Genomic DNA, 23,497 nt, shown 5'->3' on the forward strand with positions numbered 1-23,497 from the left:
TTAGAAGGAATTATGCTTAGTGAAATAAATCAAAAAAAAGAAAGATAAGTGCCAAATGATTTTACACATATGTGATATATAGCAAAATCAAACAAAGATAAACTAAATTAAAAATTGAACTTTTAGGGGCCTCCCTGGTGGCAACGGGGTTAATGTCTCATCACGATCAAGCTACTGTCAGTCACGCTGTGTGGGTTTGATCCCCAGTAAGTGAGCTAGTCACATGGCACAGAAGACCTCTCCTGTCTTGCCTGCTATTCCCCTGAGCTGTTCTGCTCCCTCCTCTGTCACTGGTGAATCCTTCTGTCCTACATCACAGTTCTTTTATGCATAAATAAATAAACATAAATCTTTAAAAAAACTGAACTTTTAGATTACATGACCAAGCAGTGTTTATTAGAGGAGAAGGGGGAAGGAGAGTAGGTATTGTTAAAGGGGTTAAAGTGTTAAAGTGCATGGTAAGGAACAAAATTGGACTTTTAAAAATAAACTTTAGGGCCCTCCCTGGTGGTGCAGTGGGTTAAAGCACTACACTAAGAAGCTTAAGCCACTTCCTCATGAGTTCGATCCCCACCTGCCCTGGAGGAGATCCACATGGCGTGGCAGACCTCTCCTGACCCACCCACTGCTCCACTCAACAGTGCACTTCATTGATCTGCCTGTTCTGCTCCCCACTCTGTCTCTGGTGAATCCTCTCACCCTCCGCATCTCTGGCCTGTACCCCAGTTCTGTATGAATAAATAAATCTTTAAAAAAATAAATAATAAACTTTAATGTAGTAGCTACATAGATTTTTTAATGATTCACACCTGCAATTTAATATTATGATACACTTTCAATAAAGAAAAATTAAGTATTTTTTTAAAATCAGCATCTGTTGGTCATTTACTCTAAAATGTATACTTACTTTATGAACTATCTCATAAAACCCTCACAATAACTAAGGTGTTACTGAGGCTCAGAAAGGTTAAGTGATTTGCTCAAGATCAAAATTTGACCAGTGACCAGCTGCATATTCAAATATGCCTTATGTTGTAGAATCTAGAATTATCTTAACTAAGTCACAGTAATGTTACTAGTTACTGAAATTACTGTTGTGGACAAAATGCTAAAATTAAAATTTGGAGCAAAAAACCAAGACTTTAACACTCAATTAGTATCAGAAGCAAAATGAAATTAGAAACTTAGGATTTAAAATCTTCATGGTAATTCTTGGTGGACTCAATGGCAAGCATCCCATCTTTGTCATCCTTGAACTCACTATCAAAAATACCTGATACAACCTGATACTTTATACATAGTTGATTCAAAAAAATACTTATAAAATTGAATTAATTGACATGTAAGAATAAGCTTGAGCTACATTTTCTTTCACTACTGTACTAGGGCATTTGTCTAGTCTGCGTAAAGTTTAATCTAACTCCCTGTATAAATATATGTGACTTGGTTCTTGCTATAGATTATGACTCAAGCTATAAAATTAACTATCAACTGACAGAAAAATAAGAAGTTGGGATGCTGCCATATGCCATAACATATAAATCAAAAATCCCCTTCATATTTATGTATCACTAAATAGCATTGTATACAGAGCATTATATACAGAGCATCATATACAGAGCATCCTTGGATAAGCCATTCTAGTTTGGAGGAAAAAAATACATACTTAAAATTTAAAGAACATTTGGTAACATTTTAATTTACTATAGTCAATTCTTAGTTTATTACCAGTCTTCCACAATTATTTTCTAATTTGTGCAAGTTTTCACATGATATAATGGAATGAGACTTAAATATCTACGATGAAAGATGCTTACCTGGACCAAGCCCATCATGGCCTATGACAAGATGACATAAATCTCCAAGGTGCACAGCTTCCAGAGAGAAGGTGTCAGTCTGTACCAAACCAAAAAGAATACTTAGATATATAGATATATATCTATATATCTATATATCTATATATCTCCTGTCTATATATATATATAGACCTTGAGTCTGATTTCTAACAAAGAAAAAAATCCTGATACAGTAAAAATGCACTACAGAAAAACTTCATTCATATACAAAGCTATGCAAATTAAAGGAAACTTAGTAATATCAGTATGTAGAACGAAAAACTTTCAACTATGTCCCATTCTCCTCTCTTCTAATTTTTCATCATAAAAACATAAATTTTGGAACACTCTACAACAGTATTATTTAAATAAGATTAATAAAATATAATAAATTTCAATGTAATAAATGTTAGCATTCATCTGAATATAAAAATTCCAATCTGCTTAGGGTTAGCTGCTGATATTTTGGGATCATTCATACTCCAATGACTTATGTATTTTGAATATAAATGAAACTGAGAGGTTAGTAGTGAGAGTGGATATTCTTGCTTGTACCTGATCTTTAAGGAAAGTCTTTCAGCTTATCCACATTGAATACAATGATAGCTGTGTGGTTATCACACATGACCTTTACTCTCTTCAATATGGTTTTGGAAGTCCTAGATAGAACAGATATGCAAGAGAAAGACAGAAAAGAAATCAAGATTGAAAGAGAAGAAAAACTATCATTATTTGAAGATGATATCATAATATACGTAGAAAACCCCAAAGACTCCACTATAAAAAACTGTTAGAAACAATAAAACAGTACAGTAATGTGGTAGGCTATAAAATCAGCATACAAAACTGGTTGCATTCCTTTATACAAATAATGAACTAAGATAAATGGAAATCAAGAAAACCATATCATTTATAAAAACACCAAAAAGTATTAGGTACCTAGGAATATATCTCACAAAAAAAGTGAAATGCCTTTAATTCAATGAACTAATAGGCACTGTTAAAAAAATATAAAACACAAGAAAATGGAACAATATCATGGATTAGAAGTTAACATTGTTAAAATGTCCATCTTACCTAAAGAAATTTATAGATTCAATGAAATCCCTACCAAAGAAATAGAATAAACATTATTGAATAATATAAATAAAATAATATAAAAGCAAAAAAGACCTCAAATAGCCAATATATTGACAAAAAGAAAATGAGTAGAGATGTCACACTTCTAGACTTAAAACTATTATAAAGCCATAGTAATCAAGCAGCATGTTATTAGAAGAAAACAGGCATACAGATCAATGGAATAGAACCGAAAGTGCAGAAGAAAACCCACTTTTATATGGACAATTACTGTAGGACCAATGGAACCAATATAGAAAGCAGGAAGTCTCTTCCACAAATGATGATGGAAAAAAAGAACAGTCACATGAAGTAAAATGAAACTAGACAACGCTCTCATGCTATATGCAAAAAACCAATTCAAAATGGTTTAAAGACTTGTACATAAGACCAGAATCTATTAAATACATGAAACAAAGCATAGGTAAAATATTCCAAGATGTGAACTGTAGGGATGTTTATGGTGACTCAACTCAAACAGCATGAAAAAATGAAAGCAAAAATAAACTTCAAACTATACAGCAAACTGAGAGTATAATATGTCAAACTGAGAGTATAAAACTTTTCAGTATTGGAATAAAAACAGGTACACAGATCAATGTAACAGAACTGAGAAGCCAGAAATAATTCCACACATACAAAGTTACAACAAAAAAGTCAAGAGCTGGAGAAAGACACTTTAATAAATGGTATTGGGAAAATGTAAAGTATGAAACTAGACTACTATCTCAAACCCCTAGCTGAAAAGGATTATGTTATAGTGAAGAATAAATTTGGACTTTTAAAAGAGAACTTAATGTAGTATATCTACCTGACGATGCTTAGCGACACATATCTATTAACTTACCTAACGTTATAATAAATGTTACTTCAATTAAAATAAATAAATAAAAGTGAAAGGTTTTTAAATGCAACACAACAACAAAAATAGTAAATTGTATGTATTTTTTATCAGTATTTTAAAAAATCAGAATTTTTCTACTTACTTACTTGCCCTCTTAAAAAGTTGAAGGAGCTCTTGGATCTAAATAGTTGTCTGGATCCAGTATCTCCCTTCTCCCCACAGATAGAAATGTAGATATTTGCTACAGTTCCAGCATTCCAAACATCACCTGTTGCCACATGTACTTCATATACTGTTACTAACAATAAAATAAAAGTAAAATTTACCTGCCAAACATTACTCATGTGACAGAAAAATTACACATATCTAATCAAGAAGTTGAGTTCCAGATAAGACAGAGATACAATACATCGAGCCTCTCCCACCTGCATATATCTATAAAATCTTGACAGTATGAGTGGGCTATGTGGAGACCGAAAAGTAAATAGTAGCAGGAAGACTAGCTAGGAAGTTCAACTGGAAGTACCAAAAAGTGTCAGTAAGTTTCCCATTTTTTCACCCTCTGGTATCTCCTTGGATATAGCATTGATTAACAAGACAGCCTTCAAAATCTAAAAAGAAAATACCTGAGGTCAAACAAGTGGCTATACTAGAGTACTTCTTGCTGGGATGATTCCATATTTGACTGATAGAACTGAGTCCAAGGACCCAATAAGGTCAATGTATGTAGTTAAACCTGTCTTGTGGAATTTGCTACATTTCATTAAATTCTCAAAGTAGGCTACAAGAAAATTCAGTTGTGGAGATACAAAAGGAACTAGAACTAGTCATAAGGAGCCTCAAGCCACCTATCATTAAAAATGAAAAATTCAAATTCTTCATGGTTCACTCTTCACCCTCACACTTCCTTTGATCCTATTTCAATCCTGTCACTTATTTTCAGAAGCCCCATCTTGTCAATACCCCCATTCTCAAGGACAGACAGTGAGAAAATATTCTAATTCATGGCAGTCACAAATTCCCTAACATGTTCCATTTTTGTTTCTAAGATCAATGAAAAATACTAGGAGAAGTGGGGGGGGGATTAAAACGCAGTGGAAATTTGGGAAGGTTATTAAATCTCTTTATGCTTTAGCTTCCTAGTCTGATAATGAAGAAATAACAGTGTCTCTATCATAAGGTTGTCATGTTGACAAACAGAGTATAGTGAAACAGTTAAATTGTGAAGGAAAGAATCTTGCCAACTTACAAAATTTACAAAATTACCTATAAAAAGTGAAGGAATAACAGACTTTCTCAAACAAAAATCAAGGGAAATTATTACTAGTAGATCTATCCTCCAGGAAATATAAAGTGCTCAAGATAGAAGGAAAGTACTATATAAGAAACTTGAATCTATGTGAAGAAAGAGAATTATTTCAACACTATTTATAATAGCCAAGATATGAAAAAAGTCTAAGTGCTCAAAAACAGGTGAATAAATTAAGACAATGTGGTATATTCTCCTGTCTGGCCTGCTGCCCCCCCCTTAACAGTATATTTCATAGATTCACTTGCTCTGCTCCCCATTCTGTCTCTAGTGACTCCTCTCACCCACCCACCCCACATCTCTGGCTTACACACCAGTTCTTCTACAAAATAAATATGTAAATATATCTTTAAAAAAAAATGTGGTATACATACACAGTGGAATACTATTCAGAAATCAAAAAAGATAATTTTTTTTAAAGATTTATTTATTTGTGCATACAGAACTGGGGTACAGGCCAGAGATGCGGAGGGTGAGAGGATTCACCAGAGACAGAGTGGGGTACAGAACAGGCAGATCAACAAAGTACACTGCTGAGGGGAGCAGCGGGCGGGTCAGGAGAGGTCTGACATACCATGTGGTCACCTCTGGGGCAGGCGGGAATCGAACTCATGTGAAAGTGACTTTAGCTTCTCAGTGCTGTGCTTTAACCCGCTGCGTCACCAGGGAAGGCCAAAAAAGATAATTTTATGACATTTTTGGCAACAAAAATGGAACAGGAAGGGATTATGCTAAGTGAAATAAGTCAGAAGGAGAAAAATAAATACCAGATGGTGTTACTTACATGTGGAAAACAAACAAAGGATTAGACAAAGAAAAACCTTAAAGTCAGTCCTTGAAAATTGACCATATCTTGACATGCAAGACGGGGTAGGGGGAAGTGGTGTCAAAACATGGGTTGGGGAGAACAGTGTAATATGGAGAAGGATTATAGGTCATTTGGTGGCAGGAGAGCTACAATTACCACACCTTAGGAGAGAAATTTTAATTGTCAAAATATTAACACAAACACAAAACAATGGTATTTCATTAATTTAAATAAATAATAAAAGCTGGCAACTCATCAGAATCATTTGGGAAACTTAAAAATTTTCCCTCCAGAAATGTACTGGACTATGGTGATGTCACATGGGTGATTTGGTGATGGGAAGCCCAAGGGGATTGCAACTGAAATGGAAAAATGCACAAAAAATAAATAAAATTAAACTATTATAAAATTTTTTTAAAAAATTCCCTCCAAAGGGTTTTTCATAACCAGTGATGCTGATTTGAGACTTGTCTTAAAAATTGTCTAAGGGCAGGAAAAATAAAGAAGCAGTTTTTTAAACAAATTCTGACAGTAGAATTCAGTGCCATATACAGCACTTCATTTTAAGGGGAAAAAAGGAGATAGAAAGAGAGAAGTGGAGGGAGGTATGGAAAGGAGTGGAAGAGTGAAATAAAATTACTGTTATGTCTCTTGCATAAGGTCCATAGAAACAGCACCTTATTGATACGGTTACAATCGGTACTATATACTGAATAAACATGAATGTCAAGTGTTTTCTCTTTGAAGAAAGTGTTTTCTCTTTGAAGCCATAAAAGTAGTAGTTGTCGTCTCATGAAGGAATTAAACTACATACAGTTTATATTGAGAGTGAGAAGATCAGAACTGAACTGATAGATTTTGAGATACTTTGAGATATTTGTGGAATTCTGCCCTATAAAGCTATAAGCACATGCTATATATTCCAACTAACTATACAGACAATAAAAAAAACCATTCTAACAGAAATGTCTTAAAGTTATGAAATACCAGATTAGTGTAAATTATATTATTCTTAATCAAATTAAAAGGAAACTCACTTTCCTTTTACTTAACTCAATTCTATGTTACAATTCTGGTAACATTCAAGATAAATTAGCAGTTAAGATTACCAGCAGCAGACTTAGTATGCTGCTCTGTTTGTTTCTTACTAGTTGGATTGACTTCTTTAAGACATTTAACTTCTCTAGAGGAGAAATACACTACTGAGAGGAGCAGTGGATGGGTCAGGAGAGATCTGCCATGCTATGTGGGTCACCTCCCTGGCCAGGGATGGAACTTGTGTTGCAGTGGCTGCAGATAGATTCACAGTGCTGTTTTTAACCCATTGGCTCCAGAGAGGGTCCCGGAATCCTTTTACTTTAAATGACTAAACACAATCTAACGCATTATGGATTTCAAAGTACATAATATAACACAAAAGACTAACTAAAGAGGCTTCCTTATTTCTATCACTTAGAACTACCAAAGATCTCTCCATCTCTGGTAAGTTATTATTTGTCTATAAAAATCATCATTTCATACACAGCATCAGTCTTTACTATAATACTGGACAAAAATATGGCTGATGTGAGTGATCATTTGTTAAAAATATATATGCCCATACACACACACAAATGTACACTAATGACCTGGGTAACTAAAGGTTAATCACATTTATGAACAGCACATGCCAGTATAGAGAAAGCATAAAAAAGTTTCTCCAAGCCACATGGAAAAACAGAGAATAAAAAGGAAGTTAATGAACTACAAGTACCAATTATTGCAAATAAGTTAATATATGTTTTAATAGAATATATGTCTTCTGAGCCTATTATGTATGCATTTTCAAATATGCCTCCTCTGAGCAGAATTTTACAAATTAAAATAAGAGATAAAGAAAAAGAAAGTGACCTTTATATTATTAATAGGAGTGGATAAGAACAAGAGATCATTTCCTCCAGGATGAAGCAAATGGATTGATGAGGAAGAATAGTGAGAACAATACTTATAAACAGTGAGAAAAATGTTTATGTATAGTGAAACAATTTTCATATTTTTCAGCAAATGGTGCTATTGTTTTAAAAAATACATTAACTTTAGAAAATTAAGAGTTTATTTTGAAACCACAAAAGAATCTTCAGTGCAGGTATTTTGCCAAACAAATTTGTTTAAAAAGCTGAAACAGGATACTAGTATTTACTTAAGGCTAATGTTAAGAGTATTTCACATTGTTCATCTTTTTTAATCTTCACATAATGTCTATCACCTTTTTCTTTAGAAAACTAAGATACCACATTTTAGTAGAAAATATCCTGAGCTGGAAAAAAGTCTACCTTTATCAATTTCCAATTCAAAAACCACATATCCTTTCCTATTCTCATCAGAAATAGAGGTCAGTAGACATAAAAGAAAACTGCTCCTGTGTTCTGTATAATAATCAGTGACAGTCTAATGCTGAATAACTTATTGCTCAGGCTCTTACATACCTCCAATGTGGGTCACAGAAACTTATGAAACAGTTCCTTTTTCATTTTCTCATCAAGCACATAAATTTTCAAAACTAAGGAAGGTACTGGTCGGAAAGGCATACACCTACCTTAGACTAACTTGTCTTTCTTAGTCCTGAAGTAACTTTATTAGAAATGAATTTTCTCTTGATTTTCTAGTCTTAATTTAGTATTTTGACTATGAGCAATTTCAGCTGAACTTCTCACAGGGGTAAATGTTGACAAGATATATATTTTTGTTATCAGTACACAAAACAACTAAAAAATATATTTAGGACAGTTATACCAGAAAAAGTTACTAATGAGTAGCTTTGCAGCCACTCTTAATTTAAGTTTCCCAATCAAAAATGTATAAAATAAACAGTTTCTTATTCCTACTCAACATGTGTTCACTCAGTTTCCAGTCCCTTGGCCTTTAGGCAAGCAAATCATTGTCTGGCCTTGGGTATTTGTACCTGGAAAGACAGGTTCTCCTTGGCTTAAGATAGGAAATTCTCGACAGATTGCCCCATCTTCTTGATCTTGTGCCAACCATCGTTGAACAGGTATATAAAAATGTTTTCCAGAATTCCTATTCCACAATTGTATCTATAACAGCAAGAATATTTAACCAAAAAAAAAGTATAAATACTTAACAAAGAGTAAATAACTTATTGCCCAAGCCTGATATTTAGCATAACAAAAAACATTTTTAGCTTTTTCATTTTAAATAAAAAATTTCTTGCATACTTACAAGAAAAGTGATGTCTTCTTTTGTTGTCATTGCAAGTAGAATGATCTTTCTTCATTTGAAATTTTCTTTTTCTACTATATTTTGAAAGTATTTCAAAATATATTTCTACTATATTTTGCTAATTTCTTCCCAGTGCTATGAATATTTTTTTTATCTGTAAGTGAATTAAACTAAAGTAAAAACTGTATGTTGGATAACTGCCCCCTCAGAGAGCAGCAGCATTGGGAGCAGTGGGGGATAAGAGAGTGGTTACTCAAAGTCCAGATGGGTTGGAACAATGAGAACCCAGAGGGGCTATATCTGGAAGAAATGTACAGCTCTGATCCAAAGGCAGTCTCCTATTCTCGTATTGTTAGGATCAGATTCAAAGTGGGCAAGCACCTAGGGAATGTACATGCATGGGGATGTGATATCAGAGATGCACCTAAAGCCTGATGCAAGTTCGAGTGGAGTGATCAGGGGCTGTAGCTTGGGGGGCTCCATAATTCCTGCTAGTCAGAGCATATACCTCTGTTCTCTAGTCTTGTCTAACTTTTTGTTAATCTTTACAAATATTTTAGCTGATCTTGCTAATCTAGCCATAATATATGCCTGCTGTTTTCAGCAGATACTAATATACTAGTATGTTCCTCATAGAAGATTTTTGTCCTTGGTGAGAGGTCTGCTGCCTGATTGTATGTTCAGCTGACCAGTGTGGACACTGAGCACCAAGACAACAGCCCTGAGAACAAGGAAGTCCAGGGATCCCAGAGGAAACTATTATAACATATTATAAATCAATTTATCCTAGAGTTAAACAAAAAATAAATTCTGGTCAGAGCACATAAATGATGTCAAAATCATCAAAAAGTACATTTTATTGTTTTTGTTTTAATAGCCAATCTTTCATGAATAAGTTACTTTCATTCTTGTTAAAGTCTCAATGAGATGCTGTAAGTTTATCAGTTACATTCATCTCACTGTCCTTAAAAATAAGATTTTCAAGATGAATGTGTTTGTGAGATTATGTTGTTATAAAGGCATATATTCAGCCTCTAAACTTACTAATTCTGTAGGTTTTACTTAAGCCCAGAAATTTTTATTCATATGTGTACATGAAGTATGATTCTGATATAATCATACTTTTTCAAAGTCTCACTGAAAACCAGACAGAATTACCACTGCTCTGTATGGCTGCTTGGTGAAGCCATCCCTATGTGATTTGGTTATTTTAAATAAGGCCTAAGGCAGACCACTTAAGAAATACAAAATAAATCAGCAATTGATTTTTGTTTTCCCTAAATAAACTTGAAAGAATCCAGATCAAGGTACAATATATGATATGATTGTTTTATGATCTATGAAAATGTATCATACTGTTATAATGAATTCAGGGTTGTTTTTATTGTTTTCAAGTTCCTTCAAGTTATAGGCATAATTTGGCTTACTTAAATTTTTTTTTTTAAAGATTTATTTATTTGTGCATACAGAACTGGGGTACAGGCCAGAGACTCAGGGGTGGCGAAAGACTTCACCAGAGACAGAGTGGGGAGCAGAACAGGCAGATCAACGAAGTACACTGCTGAGGGGAGCAGCGGGCGGGTCAGGAGAGGTCTGCCACACCATGTGGTCACCTCCGGGGCAGGTGGGAATCGAACTCATGTGGAAGTGGTTTCAGCTTCTTAGTGCAGTGCTTTAACCCACTGCGCCACCAGGGAGGGCCATTACATGTAATCATATATGTATCAAAATGAATATCACACTTCAAATGTTCTTTATAACATGAAAGAATTATTTTTTTATGATAACATGATTTTCTTTTTGTTAAAAAAGATTTATTTATTGATGCATACAGAACTGGGGTACAGACCAGATGTGCAGGGGCGGTGAGAGGATTCACCAGAGACAAAGTAGGGAGCAGAACAGGCAGATTCATGAAATACACTGCTGAGGGGAAGAGCAGGCAGGTCAGGAGAGGTCTGTGGCTGACTTGCAGTACTGTGCTTTAACCCACTGCGCCACCAGGGAGAGCCAAGAATGAATTATTTTGTATAGAAGAAAGACAAGAATTTTGGATTTTGGAAATCTAACTTGTACATTCTGCATTTTCATGCTTTATTTTTTCAAAATGTTTTCTGATTTTAATGAGAAAAAGCTAACATTATTAACAACTATATGTTTCTGCTAATGAAATAAAAAATATATTTAAGGGATTACTCAATTTCCATGAATTTTTCATTAATTTTTTCATATATTATAAAACCATAGGATCAGTTTGATAGGTCTATTAGGAGTTTGACTAGATATTCTTTGAATTCTGAAAACTACATTAGCCAGAGATCATTTATTTTAAAATGACAGGAAGATAGATATAAATCTGTATTATTTCCAGTATTAATCATGGCTGTAAGTAAAATTTTTAATTCTGAATAATGTAAAAAAATTAAGCTTATTTTTACTGCTAAAAGTACTCAGTCGGCATTATTTTGCTTACATAAACAGACTAAATTTGAGAACTGGCATTCAATCCTAGCTTATTGCTATTCTACCAACTAAAATAAACTACATTTGGAAGCAAATTAACATCTATCTAGTCACCTTTTCATCACTAGCATAACTATGAAAGAAACAATTGCTTTTTTTCTTTAAAAAAGTTTTTTTAACTTCCACACATTAAAACAAGTGTGTGTAAATTAAACACTTTTATGCAAATAGAAGAAAGAAGAAATTGCAAGGGTAATAATAAAATGCACTGAAAACTTTCCCCTTGCAAAGAAACTATATTTGGGAATTTGTGTAAATTAGTCTGAGATACTAGCCTCAATTAATTAGGAATCAAATTATTAATAATAGCATATGATATTACTGTCTTGAGGAATACACTAACTAAAAAGGTTCAGGGTTTACTTCATCAAATCACAATTGTGAAATGCCTCTTTCAGGTTTAATTACTGAATAGATTTTGCAGCTGATTCTGTGAAGTTTGGGAGTTTTAGAATATTCTTACCTCTTTACAGTGCCAGGAAGGGGAGAGTCCAGAGTTGGTATGACCAACACGAATCTTAAAGAGGGTACCAATGTCTCCAACTGTGATCTATAAAGGAAACAAGAAGTCATCTTTCAATGTAACTTTACCTAAATTCACTTTTTAGAATATATATATATATAAACAACTTAGGACACTGATAAAATAATGTCAATTCATCAAAAGATTTTAAGAATTGCAAATACATATCCATCTAATAACAGAGCACCAAAATTTATGATGTAGCAATTGACAGAACTAAATAAAAAATAAACAGTTTAGAAAAATAGCTGGGGGTTTCAATACCTCACTCTGAATAACACAATGCTTATACAGACAACCAACAAGGAAATAGAAGACTTGAAAAACACACAACTAGATCAAATAGGTATTATATAACATGCCTATGTATAACAATGTAGCACTCAGTCTTCTCAAATACATGAGAATATTCACCAAGATACACTATAAGACACATGAGAAGTTTCAAAAATTAATTAACAATAAAATCATACTTAGTACCTTTTCTAATTATGATGGAGTAAGACTACCAATCAATATTGGAAGAAAAGTTTACAAATGTGTATAAATTAACACATTTAAGCAAACAATACAAAGAAGAAATGGCAAGGGAAATTTAAAAATACTTGAAATGACTAAAAAAAAAACATGATTTTAAAAAACAGGGAATGCAATGAAAGTAGAACTCAGAGGAAATTTTTATCTGTAATTCCATGAAATTTAATGTACTAAATAGAAGAAATCACTTCAGATGGGGGCTCACTACCTAGACTGGAAGACATACTGCAGGAAAAAGTTTGGCAATCCTGTTTGATAAATCCAGAAATACAAGCAAAAAAGAGGAAGAGACAAGGAGGAATAAAAGTGAAGGAGAGGTACATGGTAGCAGAAGAAGAAAAGAAGAGAGAAAAATGGGAAAAAAAAAAGAAAATGAATAAAGAGAAAGGAAGATTTCTAATTAGCAAACAGCTTTATAAGTTAAGGAACTAGAAATAAAATCATAAACTAAATGCAAAGGCAACAAAAGAAAGTGAGTAATAATGATTAGAATGTGAATAGAGGTAAAAGAAAGAATATAATAAAAGTCAGAACAGAAATGAACAAAATAGAAATCTAAAGGACAGTTCAAAAAGTCAATGAAACCAAGAGTTGGTTCTTTAAAAAGAAAAAGTAGACAAACCTCTATCAAGGCTCAATAAGAAAAAGAAAAGTTAATAAAGAATTTACAATAGACATCTCAGCAATTCAGAAGATCATAAGAGACTGCTATGAATAACTTGAATGACAACAAATAGGAAAACCAAGACTAACCATAAAATTTAAATGAGCAAATTAGAAGCAAGAAAGTTGGAACTGTAATCCAAAGTGACCATAAAAGTCCAGAACAAGGTTTCATTATTAGTTTTACTAAAACCTGCAATGATGAATTTCAAACTCTTCCAAAAATAAAGCAAGAAATTTTGGTTTTCAGGAAACATTATTCCTACAGAAACAACCTAAGTACCCAACAACAGATGAATGAGACAAAAAGATATGATGTGTATACAAAATGAACTACACAGATTTTTTTTAAGGTTGTACTATTTGTTACAACATGGATGAAACATAAGGATATTTATAGTAAGCTAAATAAGTTTCACTGAAGTGTAAAATAAAAAGAAACAGGGTCCCCCCGGTAGTGCAACAGACTAGGGTGCAGCACTGCAAGCTAGCCACTGCCACTTCGTGTAAGTTCGATTCCTGGCCCTGGAGCTGACCCACATGCTGTAGCAGACCTCTCTTGACATGCCCTCTGCTCCCCTCAGCAGTGTACTTTGTTAGTCGGCCTGTTCTCCTCCCCACTCTGTCCTGGTGAATCCTCTCACTGCCCCTGCACCTCTGGCCTGTACCTCAGTTCTGTATGCATCAATAAATAAATATTTTTTAAAAAGAAGAATACAAAGAAACAAACAAAACTAAAATAAAACCTATAAACCTGACAACAGAATTGAGGATACCAGGAGAGGATATAGTGGGGAGCATATAACAAAGTGAGGAATAGGCCTAATGGCCCAGGGTAGAGAATTGATTATGAGGGCTATGGTAGTAGGTGTTGCATGGTATATATGTTCATATATATATGTAAATAGGTGTGAATTTACTTCTAAATCACATGTAGTTTTGTAAATTAATATCATCTCAGTAAAAAGTATATAATTAAAAGGGCACATTCTAACAAAAATTGGTATTCATAGGCAAAAGAACGGAATTAGAATTTTTTTACATCTTACCATGTAACAACATTTCACTAACTGGATCAAAGAACCAAAACAAAAGGAGGTAAGTCTTCATAACCTTGAATTTAGCAATGTTTCCTTAGATAGGATATCAAGAGCACAAGCAATAAAAGGAAAAAATATATAAACTGAACATCATCAAAATTAAAAATTTTATGTATCAAAGGACACTGTGGAAAAAACAGTAAGATGGCTTACAAAAGAAAAGAAAATATTTATCTATTTTTGATGATGATCTAGTATCCAAATATAGAAAGTCTTAAAATCCAACAATAAAAAACAATCCAATTAAAAATAAACCAAAAATATCAACAGATTTTCTCCAAAAAAATATGCAAATAGATGAAAATCTTGTTGGAAAATATTCAGTGTCATAAACCAGTAGAGAAATATAAATTGTATTTAATCTGCTTTAGCAAAAGATGCCATGATTACTGGTAACTTACCTTCTATAGCACACACAGTGTTATGATACAAAGTATACAGTTCAATAGATTGCTTCATTGTAATGTACATACTATCTGCTCACATATATCAACAGGTTTTAGGTTATTTTTATTTATTTTAGGTTATTTTTATTACTTACAGTAAAAATGTTTTCACTGTCATCCTGAAATTGTGCTCCACCTGTTCCATAAAGATAGATGGGAGCCGAACTTCTACGTTGTCCATATAGTATAATATAAATCTGCGATGTCGTCCCTGCATTTGGCAAATCACTGGTGGTTATGGAAACTTTCCAGTTACCATCTATAGAAGCACAAATAACACATATTATAACAACTTATAAAAATGCAAGACTCAGAGCATTATCACGAAGTTAGAGGAATTTAGAATAGAGGGAATTTACTCTTCTCCATCTCCTCTGGAAATCATTCTTCTCCATCTCCTCTGGAAATCACTGTGGCACATGATTTAGACCTAGTTTTTAAAACATTCAGAATTACTATATTACTTAACTATGCAACTGTAAGGATATTTGTCAGAACTTAAATAATGTTGGAGCAATACCATTTATCCTCCTATGTCTGAACTTTAAGTCATTATATAAATTGTCTTAAGTTTTTAGCATTTTGCCAAGTTATTTCCATATTTAGTTCCAATATATAATATGTGCATTCAGAATTATACTTTTTGTGATATTTTAAGTATATACATTCATTTCCCAACAATTGTTATAATTTATATAAGCATAAACTTGGAATCAAGTTAAAAAGGAATTGGTAAATGGGTACAATTTCCTCACTTATTCGAAGTATTTTTAATTGACAGATGAAGAAGGTAGCATCTTTCAGCAACAACAAAAAATCACTAGAAAACATTGCTGGCGATGAATATTACTGAGATTAGCTAGTCATTACAGCATATCCAAGTGGTATGATACTACTCCCTATAATTTCAGTTTATTTTCCCAGTTTTGGTTAGAGTAAACATCGAGTTGATCAGTAAGAAAACTGAAATAATGAAAAATTAGGGAATACACTAAAGATTACATAGAAAAAGAAAAAGAGCCAATAAAAGTCAGAACTATGGAGGACCCTCCCTGGTGGTGCAGCCTGTTAAAGCAGAGCATTAAAAAGCTAAAGCCACTTTAGCAATGAGTTCTATACCCACCCATCCCAGAGGTGACCCACCAGTGCTGCAGACCTCTCCTGACCCACCCACTGCTCCCCTCAGCAGCGTGCTTCATCAGTTGGCCTGTTCTGCTCCCCACTCTGTCTCTGGCAAATCCTCTCACCGCCCCTGCACCTCTGACCTGTACCCCAGTTCTGTATGCATAAATAAATCTTTTTAAAAAAAAAAGTCAGAACTATAAAAAAAAAGTCAGAACTATGTAATTAACATTTTACTCTCTAGAGTGATTTTCTCTCTCCTAAATTTAACTAAAGTGTATTTCCTATCTTGAAAAACAAACTCCAGTTTAAGAAATAACTGGTTAAGGTATACAGCATGATAGTTTGATTTACATATACTGTAAAATAATTACCACAATAGGTTCACTTAATAACACCTTCTTAGAGAAATATAATACAAAGAAAAAGGGGGAAAATGGTCTTTGGAAAAATTATTAGGATTTTCTCTCTTTGTGACTTCCCTATAGAGAAATATTAGCTATAACCTTCATACTATATATTACATCCTTAGTACTTACCTTAAACCTGGAAGTTTTCACCTTTTACTAACTTCTTTGTGAACTTCAATTTCCCCTCCCATCATCTTCATTTCTGGTAGCCACAAGGCTCTTTTCTGTAAGTTTGCTCTAGTTTTACAGTTTCTTTAATATACAACATTTGTCTTTCTTATTTCACTTAGAATATGGTTTTAAGGTCTATTCGTGCTGTTACAAAGGTAGGATTTTATTCTTTTTTATGGTTGAATAATACTCCTCTGTGTGTGTGTGTGTGTGTGTGTATGTGTAGTGCACATACCACAATTCATCTGTTTATCTAGTGCTATAAAGTTAGGTTGTTTGCTTACCTGACTATTGTAAAAATGCTATTAACATGGATGTGCATATGTTTTTGAGTTAGCATTATTGTTTTCTTTGAATATATTTTCAGAGTGAAATTGTTGAATCATGTGGTAGTTCCATTTTCAATTATTTGATAATACAGGCTATACCAATTTACAATCCCATAGAAATTTCACAAGGACTATCTTTTCTATGCATCCAGTTGAACATTTGTTACATCTTGTCTTTTTTGATGTCATACTATTTGCATTAGGTGATACCTTGTGGAATTTTTTGCCTTTCCCTAGTGATATGGTAATGTTTAACACCTTTTCAGGTACCTGTTGTGAATTTGTATGTATTCTTTAGATAACTGTCTACACAGACCCTCTAAACCATTTTTTATTGGATGTTTAAATGTTTTTTTGCTATTGAATTACAAAAATTTTTAATATATTTTGTATGTTGCTCTATTATCAGATATACAGTTTGCAGATACTTATTCCATTCTGTAGTTTACTTTTTCAATTTACTGATAGTTTCTTTTGCTGTGCATTTATGTAGCCCTGCTAGTTTATTTTGTTGGTTGTGCTTTAGGTTTCAATCCAAAAAAATAATACTAAAGCCCATGTCAAGAAAATTTATTCCCATATCATCTTCTAGAGTTTTGTGGTTTGAAGTTTTATGACTTGAATCCACTTTCACTTAATTTTTGGTGAATACATGTGAATGTTCTAACATCCCAGCACCATTATTAAAGAAGCTAGTTTTTTTTTTTGTTTTTGTTTTTGTTTTTTATGGTTTCTTGGAGACTTTGTCAAATATAGCTGACTATGTTTGAGTTTCTGAGCTTTCAATTCTTTTACACTGGCTTACATTGTTTGTATTCTGGAAATACAGAATACCTGACTTCCAGCAATGTTAATAGTGCCCCTACCACTCACAGTCCACAAAGTCCACTCTGACTCCTCCCACATTTGTGTGTATTCCTCCCTCTCCTATCTGAATTCTTCAGTTCTATCATCAGTTTTCAAGGGTTAGTTTTAGTTTGGCAATATCTGACTCTGTTTTATTTCTCTGTATTCTACATATAAGTAATACCAAAAGATACTGTATTTTTTCCTTTTGATTTATTTCACTTAGCACAATCCCTTCCACCTCCCAAATGGCATAAGTTTATTTTTCCTTGAATGCTAATAATATTCCAGTGTATATATATATATATATATATATATATATATATATATACACACACACACACACACACACACACACACACATACATACCACATTTCTTGATCCACCCATCTATTTTTGAGCACTTAGGCTGTTTCCATAACTTGGCTATTGGAAATAATGCTGGAATGAACATGGGAGTAAAGATTATCTTTCAAATTAGTGTTTTTGTGTACTGGAGTATACATTTAAAGAAGTGAAAGTGCAAGGATCTATGGTTAGATCCATTTTTAATTTTTTTAGAAACTTCCACACTGTTTTCTATCTGGGCTGAATCAGCTTACATTTCCATCAAAAATGTTAAAACAATTCATTTTATTTCACTCAAGGACTTGATGTTTTGGGTCTCTTTGATATGACCATTCTCATGTGTGTGAGCTGGTATCCCATTGTGGTTCTGACTTGCATTTCATTGATAAATATTTTTTCATATGCTTATTAACACCTGTACATCTAGGAACTGCCTACCTAGCTTTTCTGCCCATTTTTTAATTGGGTTTTTTCTGTTGATTTTTATGTGTGTATCTTTGATATCAGTCCTTTGTCAGATGTACACAGTGTGGCCATTTTCTCTTATTCAGTAGGATGTCTGTCTTTAAAAAAAAAAAAAAAGATTTATTTATTTATGCTTACAGAACTGAGGTACAGGCCAGAGGTATGGTGGGTGAGAAGATTCACCAGAGACAGAGTGGGGAGCAGAACAGGCAGATGTCCTGAAATCCACTGTTGAGGGGCGCAGTGGGCAGGTCAGGAGAGGTCTCACTGTGTGTGTGCGTGTATGTATATATATATATATGTGCGTATATATATATATATAAAATGAGATAATTAATTTTTGTATATTGATTTTACAACCTGAAACTTACCTTAATTGATTGTTTCAATTATTTTTTCAGAGGAGTATTTAGAGTTATCTCTATATATTGTGATGTCCTCTGCAACAGCTTTACTACTTCTTTCTCAACTTGGATTACTTTTACATCCTTCTCTTGCATTACTCCTCTAGCTAGGACTTCTAATACCACATTGATTAGCAGTTATGAAAAATGGAAAACCTTGTCTTGTACCAGACTTTAGTGGAAACCTTTTAGTTTTCTACCATAGAGAAGGATGTTAGCTGTGGGTTTATCTTATATGACTTTTATTATGTTTAGATAAGTGCCACTGGTATCCAATTTTAGTTTTTTAACATAAATGGCTATTGAATCTTGTCAAATGTTTTCTTATTACCTATTGATATGATCATATGGTTTTACTTTTTGTTGATTTGTTAAAAAATAAAGTCAGAGGACCCTCCCTGTTGGCACAGCAGGTTAAAGCATTGCACTAAGAAGCTTAAGCCACTTCCGCATGAGTTTGATCCCGCCTGCCCCGGAGGAAATCCACATTGCATAGCAGACCTCTCCTGATCCGCCCGCTGCTCCCCTCAGCAGTGTACTTTGTGGATCTGCCTGTTCTGCTCCCCACTCTATCCCTGGTGAATCCTCTCACCCTCCACATCTCTGGCCTGTACCCCAGTTCTGTATGAATAAATAAATCTTTAAAAAAAAATAAAGTCAATGTGGAATTCCCTTTGTGTCCTTGGTATAAATCCCATTTGGTCATGGTATATAATTCTTTTAATTCATTGTAATATTTGATGAATGGTTTTGGCACCTGTGTTCATTATGGAATTTGGTCTGTAGTTCTATTATTCTGTGTTATCTTTGATTTTGGTTTTAGAGTGATACTGGCCTCATAAAATGTGTCTAGGAACATCACTTCTCAATTTTTTGGTAAGAATTTGACAACCCATTTGTGAAGACATTTGGTACCGTGAATTTTTTTTCCCAAAGAATTCTGGTTACTATTTCAAGTCCTTTGCCAGTGATTAGACTGCTCAGGTTTTCTATTTCTATGTGGTAAGCCCTGGAGAATGATCCATATGTACTGGAGACAAATGTAGATCCCAGTGGAATGCACAACAGAGAGGTAGCTATAAACAACCAGAGGTCAGCCAGAGAGTGCATGCAGAAAAGTGATCGTGGATGGCAGCAGATTGCAATGATTTGCAACGGGTGGTGGCTACTTGTGGCACTACTAATGGTGGGTCACAACTAGTTGGGCTCCAGCACTCACGACCTGAGACAAGCATCAGCAAGAAAACCCTACATTTTGGCTTCTATGAAGCAATAATGCATTAATACCAAAACCAAACAAAGACAACACACACAAAAAGAAAATTACTAGCCAACTAATTTTCTTACACTAATGCAAAAATCCTCAACAAAATCCTGGCCATCAGAATCCAACAATGAATCAAAGGGATAATATACCACGATCAAGTGGGATTCATCCCAGAGGCACAAGGATGGTTCAACACACAAAAATCCATCAATGTCATCTAACACATCAACAAAACGAAAAATCAATGGATGCTGAGAAAGCAGGTGACAAAGTCCGGTATCCATTTATGATGAAGGACCTTGAAATTCTCAAGGTAGAAGGTACATAGCTTAACATGATAAAAGTCATATATGAGAAAACCATAGCCAATTTAATCTCAATGGTGAAAAGCTGAAGGCCTTTCCTTTAAAATAAGGAACAAGACAAGGACTCTCACCACTACTCTTCAATACAATATTGGAAGTCTTTGGCAGAGCAATAAGACAAAATAAAGTTATACAAGGAGCCCAAATAAGGAAAGAAGAAGTAAGACTATCACTATTTGCAGATGACATGGTAGTAGACAAAACCCTAAAAACTCCACAGAACTACTCAAAATAATCAACCGATTTAGCAAAGTAGCAGGACACAAAATCAACACACAAAAATTAGTAGCCTTCCTATATTCAATCAATCAATCTGAAGGAGATAAAAAAAAAATCCCTTTTAAAACTGAAACAAAAATAATCAAATACTTGGGAATAAACATAACAAAAGAGGTGAAGGATCTATATAAATAAAATTACAAAGCACTATTAAAAGAAGTAGAAGACACAAAGAAATGGAAAAATATCCCCTGCTCACGGATTGGAAGAATTAACATTACTAAAATGGCCATCCTACCAAAAGCAATTCACAGATTCAATGCTATTCCAGTAAATATCTCAATGGCATTCTTCAAAGAAACAGAACTAATACTGATGAAATTCATATGTTTCCACAAAAAAACCGAGGTTAGCCAAAGCTCTACTGACAAAAACAAAGTAGAATAAAGGTATCACACCTCCAAATTTCAAGCTATATTAAAAAGCCATAATAATTAAAACAGTGTGGTACTGGAACAAAAACAGACACACAAACAGACATACAAAATGGAACAGGATAGAAAGCCCAGAAATAAACCCACACATATAAAGAAATTAATCTTTACAATGGAGCAAAGAATATGCATGGAACAAGGGCAGTTTGTTCAGTAAGTGGTGCTGGGAAAACTGGAACAACATAAGCAAAAGAATGAATCTAGACCACTACCTCACACCTTGCACAAAATGGATAAAAGATTTAGGCATAAGACAGGAACCATAAAATATATAGAAAAAGGCCCTCCCTGGTGGCACAGCAGATTAAAGCACAGCACTAAGAAGCTAAAGCCACTTCAGTGTGAGTTCGATCCCCGCCCCAGAGGTGAACCACATGGCGCAACAGACCGCTCCTGGCCCACCCACTGCTCCCCTCAGCAGTGTACTTATCAGTCGGCCTGTTATGCTCCCTTCTCTGTCTCTGGTGAATCCTCTCACCACCCCTGCACCTCTGGCCTGTACCCCACTTCTGTATGCATAAGTAAATAAATCTTTATATATATATATACACACACACAAGAAAAATATATATTCTGAATATATGTATATATTTTATATATATATATATATAAGAAAAAATATTTAAAGAGAAGAAATACAGCTAAAACACTACAAGACATGTATACATCTCAGTAACATCTTTAAAGGCTCATTACCCATAGCAAAGAAAATGAAGGAAAAGATAAACACTTGGGACTACATCAAATTGAAAAGCTTCTGTACAGCAAAAGACTAACCCAGACAAAGAGATACCATACCAATTTGGAAAAAAATCTTTGGACTCCATACAACAGATTAGGGACTGATAACAAAGATATACAAGCAACTCACACAACTCAGCAAAAACAAAGCAAGCAACCCAATCAAAAAATTGACAAAAAAAAATTTAAAAGACACTTCTTCAAAGAAGAATGCAAATGGCCAACAGGAATATGAAAAATGTTCAACATCCCTTATAATCAGGGAAATGAAAATCAAAACCACAATGATACTACCTTACAACAGTAAGAATGGTGCATATCAAAAAAACTAACAACAACAAATGTTGGCAAGGATGTGGTGAAAAAGAAACTCTCCTACACTGTTGGTGGGTATACAAACTGTTACAACAATTATGGAAAGCTATATGAAGATTCCATATGACCTCACAATTTCACTCCTAGGAATCTACCCAAAGGACACAAAAACATTAATACAAACGGATACCTGCACTCCTATGTTTACTGCAGCATTGTTCATAATAGCTAAGACATGGAAACCACTGAAGTGCAAAAAAAAAAAAAAAAACAGATGAATGCATCGAGATGTGGTATGTATACACAATGGAATATGCCAGCAATCAAAAAAGAGAAACTCATGCTATTCACAGCAGCATATATGGAGCTAGAAGGGATTATGTCTAGTAAAACAAGTCAAAAGGAAAAAGAAAAATATCATATGGTTTCACTCATAGGAGAAATACAGGAAATATGAACTAAGGGACAAAAAAAAAAATGACAAAACTTGCAGGCAAACTGTAGATCTAAGTATACAACAAGGGAGAGGGTCAAAACCAAAACCAGGGAGGGAAGAGTACAAGGGCCTATTGTGATGATTCACTTATGATGTAGTGGTGGGACATTTAGGGGGACTCATTCATTTATTACACAGAAATGAATAACAATATAAGAAAAATAAATCGTTCAGTTGTATTAAAATATATTTCAACTTATGATGGGTTTATTGGGAAATAATCCCATCACAAGTTGGGGAAAGTTTGTATACCTGTTAAGAATCCAACTGACAAAATCAGTTATTGTATATTTGCATTTTAAATGTAAGCTAAGTATTGTATACAGTTCAGAACAACAGGTCAAATAGATCTGACTTACATTATCAAACATACTATGACTCATCCCTGTAGAAACTGTTCGGTGCTCAAGGTTTGAAAGTTTTTACAGTCATACACTATTTGCTACTTGAGAATGAATATTCTTTTAATAACTTAACACTCAAATCATTAGAAAATAAAGTCTATATAAAAATGCAAAACAATGAAATAGACAAAAAGGTTACTGAAAGCTCTGTCAAGCAGTCTTTTTTTTTTTTTT

The 23,497-nt window shown here is 33.8% G+C and overlaps 1 protein-coding gene across 1 annotated transcript in view; it reads right to left on the minus strand.

Moving 5' to 3' along the window:
- RP1 (retinitis pigmentosa 1 (autosomal dominant)) overlaps positions 1-23,497 on the minus strand; it is a 147,677-nt gene that overhangs the window by 96,817 nt on the left and 27,363 nt on the right. The window contains exons 3-7 of the mRNA XM_004680039.1: positions 15,022-15,185; positions 12,121-12,207; positions 8,857-8,989; positions 3,945-4,096; positions 1,818-1,896 (exon numbers count right to left, since the gene is read on the minus strand). Coding sequence (XP_004680096.1) covers positions 1,818-1,896; positions 3,945-4,096; positions 8,857-8,989; positions 12,121-12,207; positions 15,022-15,185 — 615 coding nt within the window. The remainder of the gene's footprint in view (positions 1-1,817; positions 1,897-3,944; positions 4,097-8,856; positions 8,990-12,120; positions 12,208-15,021; positions 15,186-23,497) is intronic.

Source organism: Condylura cristata, unplaced genomic scaffold (assembly GCF_000260355.1).
Source record: "Condylura cristata isolate star-nosed mole 26May11 unplaced genomic scaffold, ConCri1.0 scaffold00009, whole genome shotgun sequence".
Taxonomy (NCBI): Eukaryota; Metazoa; Chordata; class Mammalia; order Eulipotyphla; family Talpidae; genus Condylura; species Condylura cristata.